A 23,257-nucleotide genomic window follows, 5' to 3' on the forward strand; every position below is an offset into this window, starting at 1 on the left:
AGGCACAGAAATGGTGAAAATATCACTGCATTTCCATGCTGTTAACATCAGGCAAGGAAGTCTCCATTCTTCAGTCTAACCTTAGAGTTTGTAATAAGGTAACATCTCCCCCAAGTGAATGCTTATTATGAAAGCTAATTAATTGCTTTCCAGTAATGAGAAGTCTTTGGTGTTCAAAGAAAGCAAAATTCACTACACAGGAATTAAACAGTGTTTATTGAAACAAAGCACCCCCCACTTAAAGACTTCTTTCTGATTAACATCATGACAAATAAAACCAAAGAAACTCAACATACAAACATACAAAACATGTATAGGCAGGAACTGTGAACCAAAAAAAAATCAGTCAGAAATCCATAGTATTAATTGAAGAGAAAACTAAAGCAATGCTTTGTAGTTGCCTGGATTTCCCTGGGGGATGGAGAGTCAATGCTTATCTGCCTTCCTCAGAAGAGACAATTTTGATTAATATCAGACCCATCTGACTCAGTCTATTAAACCCTGAAGGAAGGATATTCTTCAGATATAAGAGATATGTCTTTGATTAATAATTCTACCATATTGCCATTCCAAGCATTAACAACTGCATGGCACCTGTGGAAAGTGAAAGCCTTTGAATTCTATGGAAGGGAACTAACTTGTACTAATAGACCTGTTCTCTTTTGTCCAGATCTGAAAGCTCCATGACACTGCTCCTCCTGCCCTCTGCTGAACAAGTCAAAGTGTCAAGGTTGTCACTACTCCCTTGCAAAGAAGACAAAATGGTTCTATAATTCAGCTTTACATATAGGAAGAGAGCAAAGTTACTTCAGACATTCTGAGTGGTTTGTCTAAAGACCTTGGCAATCTGTCTAGAGATTCCTCTTCAGCTCTGACAGAGTTTAACAGACCACAACAGGCTACAAAGTGGTGGCCATCAGAGTGCACTCTTCCCTCCCAGGGCACATCTCCAGAGAATTGCAAAAATCACTCAGCCCACTACGCTGGTTGTAACTAATGCCCAACTGTCACACAGAGGTGGGGGAAATGTCAATGTAACGTTATCTATTGAGTTTTTCCTGGAAATTCTAGGCTCAAGCAGCCAGCACTGGCCTCCTCATCCCAGCTGAGCATTTCTCCTGATGTTGGCAATCAACCTCTTGCTGTATTCTCTGTAGTTCACGGGTTTGACGTCCATTGCTGTGGCCTTAATACGAGATTCATCCTGCAAAAGAGAAATTTTAGCATGTAAAAGAACATGAAGCACTCCAGGCATTTGGTTCCAACATCCTTCTGCCCCAGTAACTTACTGCTCATGCAATCTGGGTTAGCTGGGAGTGCCAACACAGCTCCCAGAGCTGGTATGCTGTTTTCACGTGAAACCAGCCACTCTTGATGAGCCTGAGAGGGAGCAGCAAGGATCCCTCCTTCAGTGCTCAAGATTGACAGTATTTGTGTGATCTTTGGAATCTTCTGTTCTCTGTGAGCAAGGGAAACCTCTCCCCACAAACATAAGAGGAGGAAGTCACCTCCTATGGAGACAAGCTGAACTACAAAAGCCACAAGTTACATTCTTTGCCTTTTGGGCAACACTTACATTGTAAGTCTCCAGTTTCACCCGGATCCTGAACTCGTAGGTGTTGAAGTTTGCATTTTGGAACACTTCTTCAAAAGCCTGCTCGTTCTGAGGGAAGGACAAAGACAGGGATCAGCTGCAGACACTTGAGGCTCCCAGTAGTGCCATGAACTTTGAGAACAGCTCAGCTTTTGGGGAGGTTGGCAAAACACTGGAACTACCTGGCCCACACAGGCAGAGCCGAGTCTTCCATCATCACATTTTAGATGCCAAACCCATAACTCAAAGGTTTTTAAAATAAAAAAGTGACAACTTTTGAGCTGCTTAAACAAAGGAATACACAATTGCACTGAATCTGCAACCAGGTATAAGGAACAAAAATACTACAAATCATCAGGAGCTGCCAAACTGGCTAATTCTGGTGTTGTGCTGTGATCACAAACACTGACAGAGTTAACTATTTCCTTATTAATTGCCTTATTAGGCATTTTGGTTTTCTGCTTATCCATCAAAGCTGCATGTATCCTTCCCATCCTGACACAGGCCTATTTAAGAGAATGTTCTATAAAAAAATCAGATCCATGTTTTGAATGTGCTTTAATAACCATGAGAAGACTGTGTCATATTTATAACATAAGCTGCTTCTAATTACCATATGAACACTAAACATCATCATCATCATTTCTAATAGACAATTTGTCAAAACAGTAGAAAAGGAGCAGGCAAGTCGTGGAGACTGTGAAAAAAAAAAAGTTTATTTTTGTAAAAATATGAGTCGTAAAAACCTTTGCTGACATTCAAAAAAGATCCTGCATCTCCCTGATGATACTGACAAGTAATTATTAATGCATTTATCTACCAGATGCACTTGACTTGATCAGTCACTCCAGCAGCAGACAGAGCATCTGATCTGGAATTGAATCCACCCCAGTTCCACTCACATTCCAAGTGTTACATCTGCTGTTTTTCACTGTGTGCAGCACTATTTTACACTACACAGTGATTCTCCTAGGGTTTAGAAAAGCACAACAAATGGAGGTGAACAGGAGCAGCTAGGTTCACAGATTACAGAATTTAAGCATATCCCTCCTGAATATTAAAACCCCTTCCTTTGGCCATCTTATGGATTAGAGGATAAGAAAACTCGCTTAATAAAGCATTTAGCTCCTCTCTGCAGCTCTGTCACAAACTGTGCTAACCATTAGTGAGTTGAAAATGCCCTCAGCATAGCAGTCACTGCTACCCCACATTACCTCCTTTGGTATCTAACAAGCACAGGCAAGAGGCAGATGAAAAACCTTGCACATGTATCTCTGCTTAGCGTGGTCACGGGCTGTACATGAACTCCATCCATACTGTGAGCACTGAAAAGACTCCCACCAACTTCACAAGACACTGCATCAGCTCTATCAGAGAAAAACCACTAAGAAAAGCTTACTGCAAATGCATCGAGTACCATTTTTAAAGGCTCATAAAAGTGTCAAATCAAAACCAATTTCTCCTGGAACACAAAGCATTCCTGCTCAAGGGCTCACTCCATATTATGTACCATTTTCTATCCTCAGCCATTTCCATTAGGCAGCTCTTCAAAAGACATTACATGTTTGTACTGGTACATAGGATCTGCTGTCTCTCCTTCCCCACCCAGATCTCTTCAGCATTAAAAGTGACTAAGAAATTTTGTTTAAACTCTAGCAGAGATTAAGCACGGCTGAAGTAAGAAAATATTGACAGGTTAAGAATGTCTGAAAATGGAAATGCAAAAGTGCAAGCACATCTAATTACAATCCCCCCAGCTAGACATCTTCCTACAGAACAGAGGTGGCCAGCCTTTGTACTAGCACAAAAACTCAGCATCCCAGAAGCACAACCTTTGTACCCTTCACCTCCGACAGCCAGAGTGCAGAAAATCTCCAAAAATCATTCCATATTACAGGAAAAATAGCCCTGCTTTGCAGAAACAGAGGTCTACAACAGTGTCTCAAGGCAACAGCCTCAACAATGCCTCCTGCTTCATTTCCCTCCCACAGCCGAGCAATGGGTTAACCAACAACTGGGATATCTGTGGAGCCCTGGAATCAACCAGCCTTAGCCTGGGAGCACAGCAAGGCTCATATGCAATTCAAGAACTTATCATGCATTCCACATCATCATTTAAAAAACAAAACAAAGCCACACAGTTTTTATACAGTACACAAGTTTAAAAAAAAAATCAGGAAAAGATTATTTTGGTTGGAAGAAAGACAAAGGCAGCAGAAAAGCACAGAGTGACAAAAGGGAAGATAACACTGCCTGTTAGTGTCTAATGACTTAAAACCTTAAAAATTGTTCTAATCTGCACAGAAAGATCAATTCAGCACCTCTGCTAATGACCTGTTTTACAAATTGTGGCTTTTGTGAGACCCACAAAATTCTGATGATATCTGGTGGGGAAAAAAAGAGCCTTCAAAAGTGGGCTCACACACATCAGTTCAAAAAGCTTCCTGCCTACTTAACAAAGATACATACAAAGTGTTCTAGAACTTTTTGATTTTGTAAACAAATTTTTGGAACACATTAGGGGTAATGTTGTCAGCACTCGTTGCTAAACTAGGATTTTTTTTTATTTTCAGATTCTTCCAATCTAGGTACAACGATAAAACAGGCTGTGTTTTCAACAGGAGCCAACACTGTCAAAGCTGTCACTCCCCCAAAGGCTGTGGCACAAGCCTGGAGTGAGCAGCTGCCTCTCCAGGTCCAGGTGATGAGGACAGGCTGATCTGCAGCTTTCAGCAGGCAAAAGAGCTCAGGGGTAGACAGACTGACTGTGGGAGCAAACTATGGGGGAAAGCAGGCAAATCTCTGTTCTTCAGGCAGATGGCCTGTGGAAAATAATCCTGAGGAGAGTAAACAAGTCCCTGCCAAGAACTTCAGGCTGGGGAGAAGCAATGATTTGTGAACTTGTAAAAGATACTGAAGGCCAACATCTGGAGGACAACCTTGGGCTGAGCTGAGCTGGCCTATCACCCAGAGAAAGGGCAAATCAAATCCTTGACAAATGAAACAGAATATCCCTTTCTTTCATATGGCATTATTTTATGTATTTTCAATGGTGTTAATACCCACAGCAAGTACATGAACTTGCCCCAGTGCCTGTGCCACATTTGCTGTCCATTCACACACAAATATCAGACCATGCTCTCTGGTGGATCAGCACTGGTGCTCCACACAAACCTTACATCTTTGCCAGAGCTGCCTTCAAAACATTACAAGAATATTTCCTTACCAGAAGGATCAAAAAAACCTCAAAAAAACCCAAGGAATCTGAGGGCAGCCCAAAAGAGGATGAATGAAACATAGTTCAACTTCAAGGCAAACAGTAAAAATACAACAAGCTAATTGACTGACCTTTTCCTTCAGTTCTCCCAGGAAAGCTGCATTTTGGCCAAGAATGAATTCTGCTGTGTCTTGAAAACAAGTCACCCACTGATATTCCAGACAATCTGCAATGGTCACCTAGAATACAACAACAAACCCCAAAAGGTTATTTCATCCAGTTGCCTTTTCCTCCAGAAAGAAGACAACACAAAAGAAAAAAATATCTCAAAGCTATAGAGTTTTAAATTCCCAGTAACTCTCAGAGCCTGACCTGTGTGTCCTTTCAATCACTGTGGGTGGAAAGCAGTGACTCCCCACCTTTTTTAAGATCCACAGAATGTCCATAACTTAGCACAAGTTAACACTGGCAGTAGATTGAACCACTGGAAAGGCCAACAAGATCATAGCAGGACAACACTGATGGATGCTCAGCTGTGTCCTGCTGCCACTGATGAGCCATGAGCAGGAACAGGTATCCCAGAACAATAACCACCAAGGGGAACAGCAGCAGCTCTGCAAACTGAATTTACTTTGCACATACCTGAGTACTTGAGCATAAATTCATGGAACATTATGTTATGCTACAAGGAAACTATCAAAACACTCAAAGATAGTTAAAAGTTAAAAGATGAATTAAAAGATTGGTTTAGTTAAAAGATATTTCCAGCCCCACATGCATTTCCTGGCTGCTTTGACAATTAGGAATGAGGAAATGGGAGACACTGCTCTGAAGGCCTTGTGTGTACCCTCAGCATCCTCTTTATATTCTACAAGAATGACTCTGCTATGTAAAGCAGTTCATGTATTCCTAGAAGTTATCTGATAAAAATTATTCAGAGGCAGTTTGTGTTTTAAAGAGGCTGCAGGGATGGTTCCCTTCTCTCTGCATGCCCACCTGGCAGAGCATTTCTAAGAAGCAGATACAATCTAATTTATAATGTAAAACAGGAGAAAGTTCAATGCCTATGGTGTAAGTGGGCATCACAATAATAATCCCCAGACAACTTTCTAAAGCAGACTCCATTAAAGCACGAGGCAGAACAATACCTACCAAAAAAAAACTGTACTAAATATAGGTAGCAGCTGTAAAAGTGCAATTACTGCTCTCCAGAAATGCCATTTTACTTCAGTTTATCTTCACTACTGAAGAGGCGGGGGCCATCTGTATTCTGCACTGCATAGTACACTTGGAAACCAGAACCAACTGAGCTAGCAGCAACTTTTTGGCAAAGAGAAAAGCTTTTAATTGGAGCATTAGGAAAACAAACTGCTAATCAGCTCAATGAAACATCCCTCACTCAGGTACAGCACACAAAGCAGCTAAACACCCTGTAAATCACAGGCAGCACGGACAGACAAACAGCACCGACTGCGTTCCCTCAAAAGAATTTTCCTGCTTGGATTGTGCTGGGAACGTGGCAGGAAACGCCCTGAAATGTGATCCGGGCACTCACCAGGAGCATCAGGCGGTACTTGAAGTTGGGGAATTCGCGGTCACACTTCTCGCAGCGGTAAAGTCCGTTCTGCTGGTCTATCACTTTCTTGTTGCAATCCTGAGAGGGACATGCCTGGTACATGCAGTTCTCTTTGCGCAGATGTACAATTGTGCCCACACAGCTAAAATAATCTGCCTGAGAGAGTGAGTGTGCAACATTAGCCTCAAAATACTCAATGTTTTCCCCATTCTGAATTAACTACAAAAGCAAGGCAACCATACTTGGATATTTAGGATTAGAAAGCTTAACAGCTATGGATTACTGGGAAACTGTAAATCAACCCCTCTGTTGCAATAATTTTTAGGCTTCCATTATGTTAATAAAGCCCCTACAGCAAGATTATTTTGTGTTTCCATTGCAGGAAACTCCAATTGCTAGGTCTTCTTTAGATAAAGCATATTTGATTCTCCATTGTGTCTGTTCAAATCTGCACTTTTTCACAGGATTAAGATTCTGCACTTTCCTACGCTTCTTTCAGGAACCAATACAAAAAACAGAAAGCCTATTGTGTAGTGTTACAGATAAGCATTTGATTAAACTATAGCCTACAGAACAAAATACCCACTCACCACACTAAAATAATCATCATAATGGTTTAAGACCACGGTCAAGTCTTTCAGCAGAAAAATAGAGGTTGCTTAAGAAAAATTGCTACAGAAAATAGCTGAATTTCAGGTAAAGACAAAATGCTCAGAGCCAGGCTGGGTGGGCCCCTGAGCAACCTTATCTAAGGGGTGACATCCCTGCCCATGATAGAGGGTTTGGAAAGAGGTGATCTTTAAGGTCCCTTCCAACCCAAACCATCCTATGATTCTAAAGGTTTTTTTTCCATAGATAGAAGCTCTTGTACATTCCAAACAGCTTTGCACTAAAGTTTGAGGAAAAAAAACCTCAAAAACAAACAAAAAAACCAAACCCACAAAACAAAACACCCAAACAAAATAAACCCCCCCCCCAAAAAAAACCCACAACAAAAATAAAAAAAAAACAGCATAAGCCTAGAGAGGTTTCTGGAATGAAAAGCCAAGGACCTGGGGTTTATTACCAGCTTTTCTATTGACCAAATGTGCACCCTTGAAAACCACTTCCTCCTAATGCACCTGTTTCTCCTAGAACACTCTGTGCTGTCTCTTTGAATATCTTTGGGGTAAAAACAACCTTCCCTTTATTTACACAAGGCTTAGAATTCTCTGGCAAACAAAGTATCATGTCCTAACATCAGCAACAAGCTTGGATTTATTTGAAAAACAATAATATTAATTAATAGCATAAATTCCAAGACAGTAAACACCTACTGCTCAATACTTGGACTACTTGAATAAGAAGAATACCTGCACAAAGCCTTGCTTTTTATTTTCTCCCCAATACACAAAGCTTGCACTGAGTGGTCATGCCTTACCTTATCTCCTTGTCCCAAGTTCTCAGATTTGGCTTCAAACAAAGTTTTCCAATTGGTGTTTGCTCCAGCTGCTGGCCCACCCCTCACATCAGAGATGGAGGCACATTCCAGAAGCTGACCCTCAGAGTCAAACCTGCAACCACAGAGATGCACTTCTATTTTTGGAGAGCAGACCACACAGACTTATCAAAAGCTTACGTTTATTTTCATGTGCTCGATACATGAGGGATTTTTTATCAATGATTGCAAAGGAAACAATTACAGTAATATGTGTATATTGCAAACAAAAATAGCATTTCAGAATAAGTTAATAGTCTGACTTAATTAGCACAGTATTTTATAAACCCACAAAAGGAGGACAGCTTTGTTCTATATAACTGCAATTTGTTTGCCAGCTAGTGGTCAAACCAAGCACTGCACACTTCTTAGAGGCAGGCAGATAACAAGATTTAAGGGCATCAAGATATTTCCATAATTAAAATTAAATTACATGGTACCATTATCTTCGCAGCAGCTTCGAAAGAAAAAGCAAATAGCATTGAAAAGATTATGCTTCCTCTGTTAAAATCAGAAAGCACAGCTCTTCAGCAAAAGGTTGCACTGCATTCCCGTTGTGATGGGCTTTGTGATTTCACAAACACACCAACGAGGCTCCAAGATTGAGCTTAATTAAAGCGTGACAGTAATAGCTCAGACCCACAATCAATTTTATCTCCAACAAGCCTCTGAAGTATGGGAGAGCTCAATGACAAATGGAGGATGCCATTTATTTCATCCACATTTGGGTGATGTAACTGGAATCTGAAGACTCAGGATTCACAAGTCTGATGCTGTTGGCACTTAACCCTCTTCACACACACACACACACACCACATCTCACCACATTCATACTTACAACAGACAATTTAACAGCTACTTACAGGAGAAGCAACAATGAAACCGCTTTGTTTTGCTGACAATAAAAAGAGTTATTTTGCTATCTGAAAAATATCTGGCAAGAACTAGACACCCAGAGATGTCAAACAGTCCCTCCACACTAACTGAGTGTGTATCAGATTCCACACAATGGAAAAGCCTGTGGAAAAAAAATACCATTCTCTCAGATCAAGCCTCAGAAAGTAGAGCTGGTCAAGCCTGATTTCATGCTGCCTTCCAAGGCTTTGGGTCAGCATGCACTAGCCCGATTTCAATTTTTCAAGGTCTGTCATGGAATTAAAAGTTTTTTGAATTGAACAACTTAAGAAGGACAGCCTTCCAGGCTCTAGGACTTGCAAGTCAGAGAAGCCTCTGGAGCCCTGGAAGCCATAGCCTCTGCCACCTCCCCTCAGTGCTACGCACACTGCTCAAGTACAGAGAAACAAAATAAAACAAATACTCTGCAGGAGGTTGAAACAAAGCAACATAAACACACTCCTACCATCCTCGGAGCTTGAAAGCCTCTGGGCTATCAGGGTTGATGACAACTGTGCTGGAGGACAGGACAGACAGGCTTCTGCCACCAAAGTCAGAGACACGGGCTCCTTTGATGGCAATCACAGGTTGTCTGGAACCATCAAACTGTTCAGCCTGCATGTGTGAAAAACCAGAGAGCAGCAGCAGCACGTTACAGGAAAGGCACTGAACTTGTGGTCATAATTCACAGATCGTGACAAGAGACCAAACCTGAATCCAACTGCCCCACTGTACCTAAAAGGTAAGGGTTTGAATGGTGTCATTAGGAGTTTAAGCAAAGGTAGGTGACAATCTTCTGTGCAATCCTAACACCCTGTTTCCTGGGGAACCAGAGAATCCTTAAATCACACCACGGGTTTGTTGGAAAGGACTGGTCCCCTCTGTCAGCAGCTTTCCAGCAGGATTTTAGGAAGGGAGATGTGGTATGGGAATGCAAACAAAATTAATTGTTCATATCAAGACTCCTGAGGAGATGAAACAACTCACTCAGCTTCACTGAGCCAATCATGTCCATCTTACTACCACTTACACAAAAGTGCAGCTATGCTGACCAAACATTTTTACTCAACTTTCCATCTTCTGTTTTTTATGTCATAAAGCTGCTCTAATGCTGCTCAACTGCCATCATCTGAGTAGTCTGACACTAACAAAGAACCTTATGGCATGAGAGAGGGTTTGAAAGGTATAGATTTTATGGACCCCACACCACTCAGCAAGCAAGGGGATGACCATGTACTTAAAGATAACAAATGAGCCGGAGATGCAGTGGTACTTACTGTACCCATGAGATGCAAAAAGAACAGAAAACACATCCCAGCAGTCATGGCAGTGACTGCTGTAAAGGACATACAGATTCTAACCCTAACTGTGCCAGCTGCAAGCCATACATCACTCCCCCTCAATGCTTATTGATATTTCTATTCCACAAACAGATTTAACTTTGCAAAATGCAGACTCTGATCTCTGCTGGAAGAGTTATGCCAGGAATTGTATACCAGTAGTCTCTCCTCTTATAACCTGGTTCAATCTTAAGGCTTTGCAATACTGAACTTCAGTTTACTTCATCTGTATCAGCAGATGGTTAATGGTGTTTAGGTACCTACAGTATCAGTGCACTTGATCATTTAGCCATAAAGCATCACTGTCAAGCTGGCAGGATCACTCCCATTTTATAGTCTGCCACATAAATCCCTAAGTATCTATAACAACAGTGGAAAACAAAGTAGCCTGTTAAAAAGATAAGGAAACAGTTTACTGCAACTTTCACTTCCAAGGCTCTGATGCTTTAAACACCCAGTCTGAGACAGAGCCTCTCAACCTGCTCATTAGGGGTAACATGTATCCTACCCTACAAATAAAATTAATCTTATTTGAGACAGCCATAGCCACCAGGCTTTTCCATCATCAAACTGCAGCTCACACCCTTTCCTAAACCAGGTGCCCGTTACTTTCAGTATTTTGGCTTGAGACACAATGTCTGCAGTTGTTCAGAACACATTAGTCAGATCATGTCAGCAGTTTGTCAGGGAAAGGTTAAGAACATCACACCTGAATGCAACCAGACAGTCTTTCACCTTCTCTCGGCCCCTGATCCTTGAACACCCAGGACTGTGGCAGTGCTGTGCCCATCTCAGGTGACAACAGCACTTCCTAGCCTTACACCAAGGAAGCTTTGTTAAGAGCAGGTAAGAGAGCACATACCTCATTTCCCCACAGTGTAGCTGTCACCAGCTTCCCTGATGTATCCATCAGATGCACGTTCCTCTTTGAAACCTCCCTATTGTTAGCTTTCACTGTAATTTTAGTGACATCTTCGTAGCTCTTGCAAATTCCAATTACATCTGAGAAACAGTTACAATTTAGAGTTACTCAAGGGTCACAATTGGAGAACACAAGATCACAAGAGAAGAATTCAAACCTACTGTCAGATTTTTACCTTGTATCCCAGCTCCCTATTGAAATGAAATCTGATATGGAAATTAAGTGTATTATGGTAGGAATGTTCCACTACAGAACTCTTCAGTGCTTTAATTTTGTTGACGCAGTCATTAAGATATTCATGAATGCAAGCCTCACCACATTAGAGAGATCAAGGCATTGTACTATCTTTTCCCATCACATTCTGTCAAAGGACTTCAGTCCTGATCATGTAACACACTTGCTGTTAAAGCACAAGCAAGAGCCTTCAAAGTGACTGTAACACAATGAAACAACTGGCTCGTGCCTCCACATAACTCTGCAATTTTAAGTTGCAACTTTAACAAGTCTGCATGCTCAGGTGGTAAGAGCTAAAGCAATCCCCTGTGCAGTCCCTAAAAATACACCACTTTTAATATTACCCATCTACCTTTAAAATTCCCAGCTGAATGTCTCTGAATCACAGGCATCTTGTGCCTCTGAAACCTGAGAACCCTCGCCCCCACCCAAGCCTCTGATTTTTCCGGAGTACTCTGCCCAACGAATTACAGAAAAACAAACCTCCAATACTTCATAAAGCAAGCCAAAACAGTCATGCAGCTTGGACTTGGATGCAATGAATTATGCCAAAATCACTACAGAGATAATTAGATAGTGAAAGAAAGCAAGACCACAGAAGGTATGAAATGCACACATGCTGAGCAAGGGCATTTTTTCTTTCAGCCTTTTTCTGTGGAAAACAGCGATCATAGTACAATAAACAACTATCACCTACTGTCTTCAGTTTGAAGCACAAGTTTAAAGAATAATTGTTATATATTGTTAGAAAACAGGCAGAATCATCTTAACAGGAAAATTGCCTGAGGAATTTTTAATGGCAACCATCACTGGATGACTTAAATTAAGAGATCACAACACTCGAAGCATCCTATGCTCACTACCTGCCCAGAATTCAGGACACAAAAATCAAACTTCAAAGCTTAAAAATTTGCCATTTTTCTATTTTGACTGACCAACAATCGAGTCTTTGGGCGTGTTCTCCAAGTCAGAGATGGATACAAAATCAAACTGAACAGATGGAAGATGCTGGGCATCATCACAGGGCACAACTGAAGTCTCATTAGTGAATGTAATCTCATAGTCATTCTTAACAGCTGTATATTGCTTGTTAGCAGTCTTCAAATTGCCTTTGGTAAAATAATATACCTACAGGAGAAAGCAATGAAACAGGGGGTATTATCAGTAGTCAGGGAAAATAGATTGTGTTCACCTTTAAAAATCCTTGCTAGGCTCAAGTTCCTCTTTTCCAGCTCCTGTCAGTCTAAGAAAGCACAAAGCTACCATACCTTGTTCAATTCAATGAGTGGAAAGAACTTGTCTGCTTGATCGTTGAATGCAGTAGCTCTAATCTCACCCTGCAGGAAAATAGGGGAGCTGGTCAGAAGTGAAATTTGGCACGGAAAAAGATTAAAAAAAAAATAATCTTTGCAATGTTAAGTGGTAGCAGTCCTGCAGAGACAGTGGGGTCTGCCAGGGTAGCTCCAGGCGTGTGAGAAACAAACAACATTCTCTTCACATCTGTAGCTAGAGCTAAAATGACATATTCTACACCTGACAATCAAACCTCATATTCAAGTCTCATTAGTACATCTACAGCTTCAGAATAAAAGGCATAAGAACTGCATCCATCATAGAGACACCTCTGAAAATGCCAGTAAAACTGGCAGTGATGAAATAAAATTCAAATACACCCCACAGCTCCACAAGTTAGCACACAGTATATTGTGATGGCTCCCACTCAGATATGTCTATAAGTAAGAATTAATAACAATTATACCCTCACTAGATATAAACACTGTTAAAAAAAAAAGAATATAGACACTGTGCAGAGAAAACAAATGCCTGGTGACAACATGTTACATTATTAACCTCACATTTTACACTCAATATAATCTAGCAGAATCTTGTTTGTTTTCATGACAGAAGGCTGTAATTTGATAAGAGGTTTGACAAACTGCAAGTTCAGTTAGATTAACCAGATACCAATCCCCAAACAAACCACAAAGGAAATTTCTCAGTGTTACAATAATTTGTACTCCAATTTCCTCATGAAAATTGAAAGCTTGTAACTTGGAGGTAATGCTCCTCTCACTCCCTGTTTTGTAAGGTGTAGCTCAGCCAGGAGGAGATGTCACTCCCAATCTACAGGAAACCACTACAACCCTCAGTATTAGGTTGTCAGTTTGCATAAACAACTCTATTTTGAAGCTGCAAAAATCCAGTCACACACTATAGACTTTGATGAAAAATAATCAGCAATGCTGCACATTTAAGACTTCATTCTGGATAAAAACTGGCACATTGATGTGCAACTTAATGAATGCAGGGATACAAGTTTCAGTTGTAATAAAAAAAATCATTTCCGAAAAATGCACTTTATTTCCTCTATTCTGTCTTTATGAAAGGTTCATCAGCATCTGGCATACATTATCTTTGTCTCAACATATGACACTTACACTTTCATCAACCAGCTCTATGGAAAAGAGCTTCCCTTCCCCACGAGAGTTGCTCCACGTGCGGATCTGACCTTTTTGGGTAACACGAGCACAAATGGTCCACCTGAAATCATTCAAGAAATCACTGCTCTGCATCTCTCTGCATCTTTTTAAAGAAGAGATTGACTTGGCAAACCTTTGGAACTGGAATGTGACTATTTAAAAGCCAGAATCTTCCCACTGCACCTCGGCAACTCTTTGCTTTCTGTTTTAATGGCCTAGACCATTAAAGATAGAAAGTTGTAGAGAAGGCAACAAAGCAGCCATAAAACATCCAGTATGATAATAATAGTGAACAATCCTTCTGCACAGAAGCAGGCCTCAAATCTTTTACTCTTCTAGGGTACATTTCTCACACAGCAGTTTGCCTGCTCTGAAAAGCCATGCCAGAACTCAAGAGCTCAATTATAGGATTCGCATTTAACTTGGGTAATCAAATCAGTTTGCATAACTTAAAAATGTCATTCACTAAATAATTACATCCTCATGCTTTTCAACAGCTCAGTAGCTGAAGTGAATAGCTTACTGAGCTGTTTTGTCATTAAGTTACCAAAAAGAAGGTTGCTTTAGGAAAAAAAAAAAACCCAGACAAGTCAATCGATTTTCAACTAAAATATTAAAAACCTATCAAGCTCAGCAGGGCAGCTGCACCAAGACAATGGCAAGGCAAATCTCAGATTGTTAAGAGTGTTGATGCAATTTAAAAAGATAAAAAAAAGAAAGAATAGAACACACTTTGCCACAGAAAAAAATATCAGAAAACAAAACTCTAAACAAAAATCCAAACCAACAACAACAACAAAACAAACCCCCATAAAAACAAAACAAAGCCCACCAGTGTTTCTATGGAAGGTATTCTGCTTGTTTCTCTGGGTGGTTTTGTGGTTGCTGTTGGGTTGGTTTGTTTGAACTTAACCAATAAAATCCAAAGAACTCAATGAATTATTTGACAGAGACTCACACATAGAAAATCAAAACAAAGCCATTGTTCCTTCATGCCTGTGAGATAAAGAAGGCCTGGCAAACCACAAGGACTCACTTGGACTGGTATGGATTCAAGCTGGCAATTGGCACCACTTTGATCTGAGACCCTCCAGGTGTCTTCAGGGCACTGGGAGCGCTCGCTTTTCCAAACTGGTTGGAGGGAGCGTGGTACTTGGGAGCAGCAGGACCTTCCAAAAACCACAACAGGGCAGAGAGGATTTCAGCCTCACACACAAAAATCAGGTTAAAACCAACTCAGGGTGCAGAACTTTCCCACCATTGGCATGAGGAGCCACACAGGCAAAGTTCCAGGGAACACCCTGTGCCACATGGGCACCACAGAGGGGCTTGGAGCCCGTTGCATCATTTCTGCTCTTGGTCACAAGTGTTTTCTAGGCTGCAAAATACTGCAGAAGAGACACTCTCAGACCTTTTAGAGTGCTTGCACTTAAGTGGAGATGTGTCCAGAGTCAACCACTTGAGCAGAGTTTAAGTGGCAAACAACTGTTTAGCAGTAAATCCTCTAAAATAACAGAATCACAGGGTGGGTTGGGTTGGAAGGGACTCATTCCAACCCCCTGCCAAGGACAGGGACACCTTCCACAAACAACCTTATCCAGAACCCCATCCAACCCAGCCCTGAACACTTCCAGGGATGGGAAGTGTTAGATCAAGACACCACTTGGGGGAACAACTAAGGAAAAACACCCTACAAACAGTTTTTTAACATAAAGTGATACTGCTAATTCTAAACTCAAACTTGTCAATGTATATGCAAAAACACTCTTGTGATCAGCCTTAAGCAAAGAAGGAGAAGCTTGTTTTCTGCTGCAAGTTTCTAAGCAAATGTCAAAATTTTACTATTTAAAAATCCTTCCTAAACACAGGGGTAAAGAATACAGACAAGTTAAAGCAGCACCAAGAATTAGGATTGACAACTTTTTAGCTTAAAAAAAAAAAAAAAAGTCTACAGGCTGACATTTAAATTGACTGCATCTTCCAGTATCTCACTGAAATCTTGATCAAAAAACCACATTTCTAGATGTACTATCAAATAATTTCAGTGTGTTGCCTAAAATGTTTGGCCTCTACCTCAGCATTGGTAACACACACAGTTGGTGGCCAGCTCCAGACTGCAGCCTAATTTGGGTGTCTACAGAGCACTGTTTTAAGAATGCAGTGTAAACTGAATAAAGCTGGGTTTTTGGGGCTTTTTTCCTCTTGGGGAAGAAAAGGGACAATTTCCCCCCCCCCCCTTTTATAACCAGTTCTCTTGAGAGAATTCACCTTGTCAAGCTATGGGTTACTCCTCAATGGAGAATTTCTTGTGCAACACCACTAAAGAAAGGATTTTATTTAAACTGAAGCTGTAGTTTCTCACTGATCACATATCAGAATTCCTGCCCAGAATGACTCTTACCTGCTCCAGACAAATTGCCATTTTGCTGCTGTGGTTTGCTGGCTGCTGGGTTTCCTGCTGGAGCTGCAGAACGTTGCCCTTGTCCTGGTAATTAAAATGGAAAGAGACCATAGAGTAGGGAACACATTAATTAAAAGTACCCTTTTAGGAAAAAAGACTTGCATGAAAAAAAAAATAAAACAATTAAATAATTAAACCCACAGAGAACATGCTAAACTCCAGGTGTTTAAGACACAGGAGCAGCCAGCTATCTGTTGAACATTACCATGAAGGAATTCCAGTCAGATCTCTTTCCTCAAGCAACTGCTTTCTACTTGGAAAGAACTCAGGGCTGATGGTGATTTAAAAGGACAGCCCTGAAGTAATCTTGACAACTTTTCAGTGTTTATCAGCTGCTATTGCTCTGACAGGTAGTTTCTGCTCCTACCTAACAGCTATGATAAAAAAAACTGTAGAGAATTCTGTCTCATCACTCAGAAAGGGCCAAAATCCACTGGGTAAAGTCAAATCTGAAGTTAACCCAAGACAAAGAAAACACCTGCTGCATTTTATTTCGGAAATATGAAGATGTTTAATGTGGGGGTGATGGAGCCATCACTTCAGAATTCACCAGGGCCCCTCTTGGCACACAGCAGTAAATTGCTTAGAGAGCAAAGTGATTCCATAGTAAGAACAGTGTCCATTTTTTTAGATTTCCAGACTTTTACTCTCTCTAAATTAATGATAAATTACAAGGCAAAGAGCAGACAGGCATATCTAAAGTAAAAGTCCATTAAAAGACTAATCTACCATTCAAAAACTTGAATTCCTTTACGATATAATTTGCCTCTAGATGAGAAAATATCCAACATTTTTGTCCTTTTGGACACAATCCTTAAGATCTCGCTTTGCAGGGAGACCTAGGCCTGAGCAGGCAAAAACCCCTGTGCTTTGGATGTGAGGAGGAAGATGGTCAGAGAAAGTGGAAAAGAAGGTCAGACCAAGCCTGGAGAGCACCACGAGGAACAAAAGCAGAGAATCCCAGGACAGAGGGATGGCACCAAACTACAGGAAAGGAGCAGAAGCAACACAAGGAGATCCCAGTGTGGTGTTGCCTGATGTGGTAAGAGTCTCCAGAGGTAACCCTCTGGTTATTTTAAATCCAAAATCCAGGTCCTTGCACCAACCCCAATCTCTAAGTTGCCGCAGTAGAGTCACATCGGTGAACTGGTGACAGTCTCCCTGGCAACAGCGTGACGTCAAACAGCAAAATGTGTATTTACTGCAGGTTCCACTAGATGGAGGAGCCAGGTCTCCCCCTTGCTCCGTGGCCTCAGGTGCTCAGAGGGTCAGCACTCCACACCCAAATTCATTTTGTGCAAGGGAAGGTGGAAAAAAACCCAACAAGACGCATTAAGAGAAAAATATGTCTGGTCAGGGGAGGAATATTCAGGAAGAACAGAATGTGGGTATGAAGCAGCAAGAGGTTTCCTTATTACTTTTGTTCCAAATATGTTTCTTTCTGTAGGAATTTGTGATTAAAAAAAAACTCCACTGAAAACCAAACCAAAGACCACCACATCCATTGGAACACGTGTGCGTTATGAAACACAAATTCACATTTTAATGGCTGCCTACCCACAGCCGAGTGTTTCTCAACAGAGTAAGAATAAATTCACACATCTGTGCATGTGTTCAAATACAGAAGTAGCAGAAATATCTCTCCAATTTTCTCGCTTGCAGAGCCTAGGGACTCCTAAACTGTGATTTTTGGTGGCTGGTGGCCTACAGATCACTTAAAGTGCTCAGAAAACCGAGGAGGCTGCCTGGTTTTTGCTGTTAGTTTTTATTAGCAGGAGGTGAAAAAAGCAGCTGAAATACCTGCTCACATTTCTGCTGTGTGTGGTAGATTAGGCAAACCCAAGACCTTTGTCTGCAGCTGCCCCACAGCCCACTCAAAGGCAATAACTGTGTAACAGGAACCCTCAGCCTCCAATAATTTGTCACCAAGAGGTTTTGCCACGGTGCCATGACACAAGACCTGCCCCAGAACTGAGCAGCAGGGAAGGAAGGGAAGGGAAAAAAATGCACTCTGAAACAACACACCCCTAAATCCCAGCAGTGGGAAGGGCAAGAGGAAGGAGTTCAAGTGAATGTGTAAGTACATAAACATCTCAACATGGAAAGATTAATGACAGAAGTTAAACATAAGTAGCAAGTCATTGTCAAAGTGAAAAGGAAGTCCAGCATCAGGGTAATTTGAATGAGATTAACGACAGTAATAACACAACCATCCAGTCTTCAACAAGAACTAAACTGCTCAGTCTTAATTTTCAATACTATTATGAGAGGCTGCCTGAAAAGTTTTTATGATTTGTAATAAGAAGATTGTGTCTCCAGCTTCCTTGTTAGGCAGATTAACCACCTACTGCTCCCATGTAAAGTGGCCAAAAGCCAGCTTCTCACCCCCCTGGGTCCCACTGTGCTATTACAGTCTGAGAAAGAATATTCCTTAATCCTAGGTCTGGCAGTCTGAGATCTGTATTTCAGGGAAAACCAAAAGTAGGGCTAAAAGATACATTTTTAAAATACCAGAACTTTTTTTTTAACAAAAACCATGAAGTACATTAAAGATGCTCATTTTGCATTAGCTGAGTGTCCCTCAAAAATACAATTTCTTAATATATACAGGAACTTAGCAATTTGAAATACACACATCTGCCATTTCATCAAGGCCTTCATGACAAATCTTGCAGCTTGCAGAGCAGCAAGGCTGGGTTAAGCTTACCTAATCTAAACTATTACCATCTTCTGTATCAGAAACTTTATTTAGTATCAAATAAAAGGGTATGAAGTCGTCAGAATAAGATCAGTGTTAAAATTAAATACACATCACATCTTTTTTGGCATCTTTTACCTAGTGCAAGCCCACACATATTATGACCACGGACCTGTAACATCTCCAAAAGAGTTTAGATTTGAAACCTTCACTGCGGAGTATTTTTGTAAGTCCAAATGAAGAACACAACTTTGATCAAAGTAATGGTAATTTTACCAGAATTTATAGTTAAAGGTATATTTTCAGCTCAATTCTGTCAGATACCACGTTCTCAGCGGTTTCTAAGCAACAATATAACTGAAAAACACTATAGTTCACAAGCTCTTGTATCACATAAGCAGGGAAATGGGAGAAAGGCACAAAACAGTCTGCTCAGTAGCTATTCTGAAAGTCTTGGTCTCTACAGCAACTGTGGGATTAAACCATAAAATCTGAGATGTCAACACATTTTTTAAACAGCAATTAGCTAAGTAACTATCAAAGGAACAAAGGATCCTTTAGGCTCATTTAACATACGCCCCTCTTAATTCCCTTGGAAAAAGTTAATGAAGAAAGATGTCTTTGCCTTTGCAACAGAATAGATTTTTAACCAGAAGAGCAATGTACCTACCACCACTGTTTCTCCAAACTGTTCTACAGAAGACTCTTGCCACTAATGTGTGGTCCCTTAGTAATAAAAATATATTAGTCCACTTCTCTCAGGATAAAAAAATATCCTCAGGAAGAGCTGTTTGCTATTAAATTCCAGCCATTATCTGTGTATACATCACTGACAGAGCTTTTCAAATATTTTCTTTAAGTGCTTATTTTTCTCCCTCCTTTTTAAAAGATCAGAATTGGAAGAGCAGAACAGACTTTTGAACATCCTCGGAGGGAAAAATGTTTTAATTTAAAAAGCCATTTGCATGAGAACTGCAAGCTCAGCACACAAAAGTGAAAAACACAGTCATTTATGCAACAAAACAGATCCAAAGAAATTCAGGGCAGGTCAGATTAAGGTCCACCCAGTGCCTCAATCCTTTTTCAGCTGGGCATGGTAGGAATGGGTGCTTAGGGAATTCTGTGCTCTCCTTGTTTTCATACCAGTCTCTGTCTATGTACTTGGAACAATCTAAGTTTTAGTGCTTCCTGCACCTAACATTCATGCAGAGGATGTATTGTTATGTTTAACAGCCTTTAATGGATTTCTCTTTCACATCTAATTGCTTTTTGAACCTGTGCCAATTTTTGGCACCTACCTCCACAAGTTTCATCATTTAACTATGCAGCTTAGGGGTGTGGTGTAGCCTTTGTTTTACAACCACTGCCTGACAACACGAGAGCTAAAGAGCATCAAAGGAACATAGAAAAGAGAGAGAGAGATTCATCATTCTTTATTCATCCCCTCTATGCCATCTTAGACTTTTACAGATCATTATTCCATCTTCCTCCTCCTGTTTCTTTCCAGACAGGAGAAATTAGAATCTATTTGATTACTCATTACGAGGAGACATAAAATCTCTTCCGTTTACTTACTGGAACTGGAGGTAGAGACCACTCACTGCAATAAAAACCTGTCAAGGTTAGAAGGGATGGATCCTGCAAACACCATGGAGAGACTCAAGCTTCAGCCACGGTGCAGAGTTTATTAAAATAGGAGCAAACCCCAGTTTGTGTGACATGAACAAAAAGGATTTTCAAGACCTGGACATCCTCAAAAAACCTGAACGTGTCTGCCTGCTTTTTTCAAGTGAAAGAGAGAAGCTCTGAGGTGACAGAAAAGTATTTGCTTACAGCTACTCACCCTCATTGTAGGGCTGGGGATTGCCAATAGGCCCACCAACCTGATCAGCAGTTTGCAGGACATTTACATCCATCAGGATCACCACTCTCCTACAACACAGAACAGACAGCAAAGACTTCACTCCCTCTGCAACTCCCATCTCTGGATATCCTTTGCAGCAGGTGAGAAAGCCAAGCATTAAGAGGCTGATTCTTTGGATGAAGGATCTGGGAGACAAAAGCTTTCCACTGTCAACTAAGCCCTCTCTTGAGGGACAAGTAAGCTTGGAACAATATCAAGGACACTTCATATCACTGCATCAAGGACAGGCCTGAACAGGCACCAAAAATAGCTTGGGAAACCATTGTGTTTTAAAAGTAGCTAAACCATACCAGATTTTTATTCCCTGCTTCAAAAGTTGCTGTCTTCTCCCCAGAATAAAAAGAATACAAACCTCAGTTCATACCCTGCTAGACATATACACAGTTTTTCTCTTAGAGTTTCACATGGATCTCTTCTAATTTTGCCATATCCCATCCCCTCAAATTTTCCTCCTATCCTATTTCCTCAAATTTTAACAAAAGACCAGATCCCACAACACCTAAGTAACAAGATGCCTTTATTGTTTCTTTTCAACAGCAGAAAATCTTAAGGATGCTTTGTACAAGTATTTGGAGTATTCCAGCTGGAGTTGGAGTACTGCAGCCAGCAATTTTATATTACTAAATCACTGTACCAGATACATCTGATCCCACCAGAGTCACATTCTGCAATTTATTTCTTCTGTTACTGGTGCTGTGGACTTTCCCCCTCACCCCCTAAAGCCTGAGTATTGTCAGATAATCCCAACCAAAAGCACTTGGCCTCTGCTTAGTCACAGAACCCCGCTGGTGCAGCTGCCTTTCTGTAGGGCTGAACTTAAGGATTATCACAAATACCTTCCATCTTTCAGGCTGTTGACAATGAATCTGTTAACCTGGCAAACACACCGGGCTGACAAGCGTTCCTCTTCCACCAGGGAGTTCAGCTGTGTTGCCAACATGAATGCTGCAGGAGCAGAAGGCAAATATTGAAATAATTCACAATGCCAGCTTTAAAAGGTGCTGCCATGGCTAGCCACAGCTTTTCCAGCCAGTCAAGTATTGCACTGGATCTACAGCTTGACAAAAAAACAGTGTAACTGCTAAGAAGTCACCAAAACTGACCATAAATTATGCTGTGTTTATTCCCTACACTTCAGAGAGCAGTGATAGCTAGAATGATTCTACATCAAAAAACTAAGAGGAAGATTAAACTACTTCACAATGTTACATGTATAGGTCCTAAACTACTTCACAATGTTACATGTATAGGTTTCTGTATTTTCATTATATCCTGCAGCAAGCTGATTGCCTGTATTTCACAAAGTTCCAAAACTCAAAGATTACACCTAAAGGACAAAACACAGTTGCACACTTCAGAGTCTGTGGCCCAGTGAAAAACCACATTCTCCTTCAACATTTATTTTAGCACTTTGTATCCAGTCCCCAGACCAGGAATTTAACCACCCTTAGCATCTCCACACTTAGAAAAACCTCACTGCAGCTTGTCATACTCACAGGAGAGGGTGTTCACCCCATCACTCATCAGCACTCGGTAACGTGGGGGCCCAGTTCCTGTGGCAATAGCCCGTGTATTCTGCAGGGAAAAAAAAACAACCCAGACTGTCAGTTCACACTTGTTCAGAAACTTCTCAAAAACAGAAACTACATTAAAAACAAGTGATTTATCTACTCGGCTCTTTTGAACACCAATACCAACGGCACAGCCCAAGTAACGTAAAACAAAATCAAGAGAACTAAAAGTAGAGCACTCTTGTTCATCTTCTCTGCAGAGGAAAGTCTGACTGCGCTCAGGACCCCGCATGCAGCCACCGAGGGAAGGGACAGTACTCACGATGACTTGCAGCACGGGCTTGGAGACTTCCTCCCCTTGCATTATGGCCTGCAGAAACGAAAGAGACGCTCAGGAAAGTGCCACCGGAACGCCTCGCCACCCACAGGGACCGAACCACAGAATCAATGAGCTCGGACGCCTGAGACCACCGACCCAACCCACGAAGGGCTGTAGCCAAGGAGGAACTGCCGTGGGAGAGCCAGGGATGCGGGTGTAGCCGCCACCGCTGGACCAGGACAGCCCCCCGGGACCAGGCCCCGCTCCGGGCCTGCTCATCCCCTCGGGACCGGGCCGGAACCGGTGCCCCGGCCCGGCTCCCACCTCCCACCCTGACAACGACCGGGTGCATCCCATCCCAGCCCAGCCCGAGCCGCTCACCGCGATGGCCCCCTCGCTCAGCCGCACGCTCATGGTGCCGCTACCGCCAAATCCTCCCGCCGCTGCCGCCAAATCCTCCCGCCGCCGCTGCCGCCGCCTCCTTCCGGCGCCGCCTCACCCCACGCCGTGCGTCCCCTGCAAGCGCGGTGCTGCTATTGGCTGCCCGGTGCCGTACGGCGGAAGTGCCGCGGTGTTCCGTGCAGGGACGCTGCTGGGCGCCGCCATGGCG

At 41.7% G+C, this 23,257-nt stretch overlaps 1 protein-coding gene across 2 annotated transcripts; it reads right to left on the bottom strand.

The window, feature by feature from the left end:
- Positions 1–203: 203 nt before the first annotated feature.
- Positions 204–23,134, bottom strand: RPA1 (replication protein A1). 2 transcript variants are annotated; one of them, XM_084219293.1, is made up of 17 exons: positions 23,029–23,134; positions 22,651–22,698; positions 22,314–22,392; positions 21,705–21,762; positions 20,737–20,825; positions 16,136–16,219; positions 14,771–14,903; positions 13,693–13,795; positions 12,523–12,591; positions 12,190–12,382; positions 10,961–11,100; positions 9,225–9,373; positions 7,808–7,940; positions 6,367–6,543; positions 4,943–5,050; positions 1,577–1,663; positions 204–1,204 (listed from the first exon to the last, which is right to left on the bottom strand). In XM_084219293.1, the coding sequence occupies exons 1-17, from the start codon at positions 23,059–23,061 to the stop codon at positions 1,097–1,099; spliced, it is 1,791 nt and encodes a 596-aa protein (XP_084075419.1). In that variant the 5' UTR covers positions 23,062–23,134; the 3' UTR covers positions 204–1,096. The 2 variants fall into 2 exon arrangements, with proteins under 2 accessions (XP_084075419.1, XP_084075418.1); XM_084219292.1 differs by having other exon boundaries at positions 21,654–21,762.
- Between the last annotated feature and the right edge of the window lie 123 nt (positions 23,135–23,257).

Source organism: Fringilla coelebs, assembly GCF_963513975.1.
Source record: "Fringilla coelebs genome assembly, chromosome: 20".
Classification (NCBI taxonomy): domain Eukaryota; kingdom Metazoa; phylum Chordata; class Aves; order Passeriformes; family Fringillidae; genus Fringilla; species Fringilla coelebs.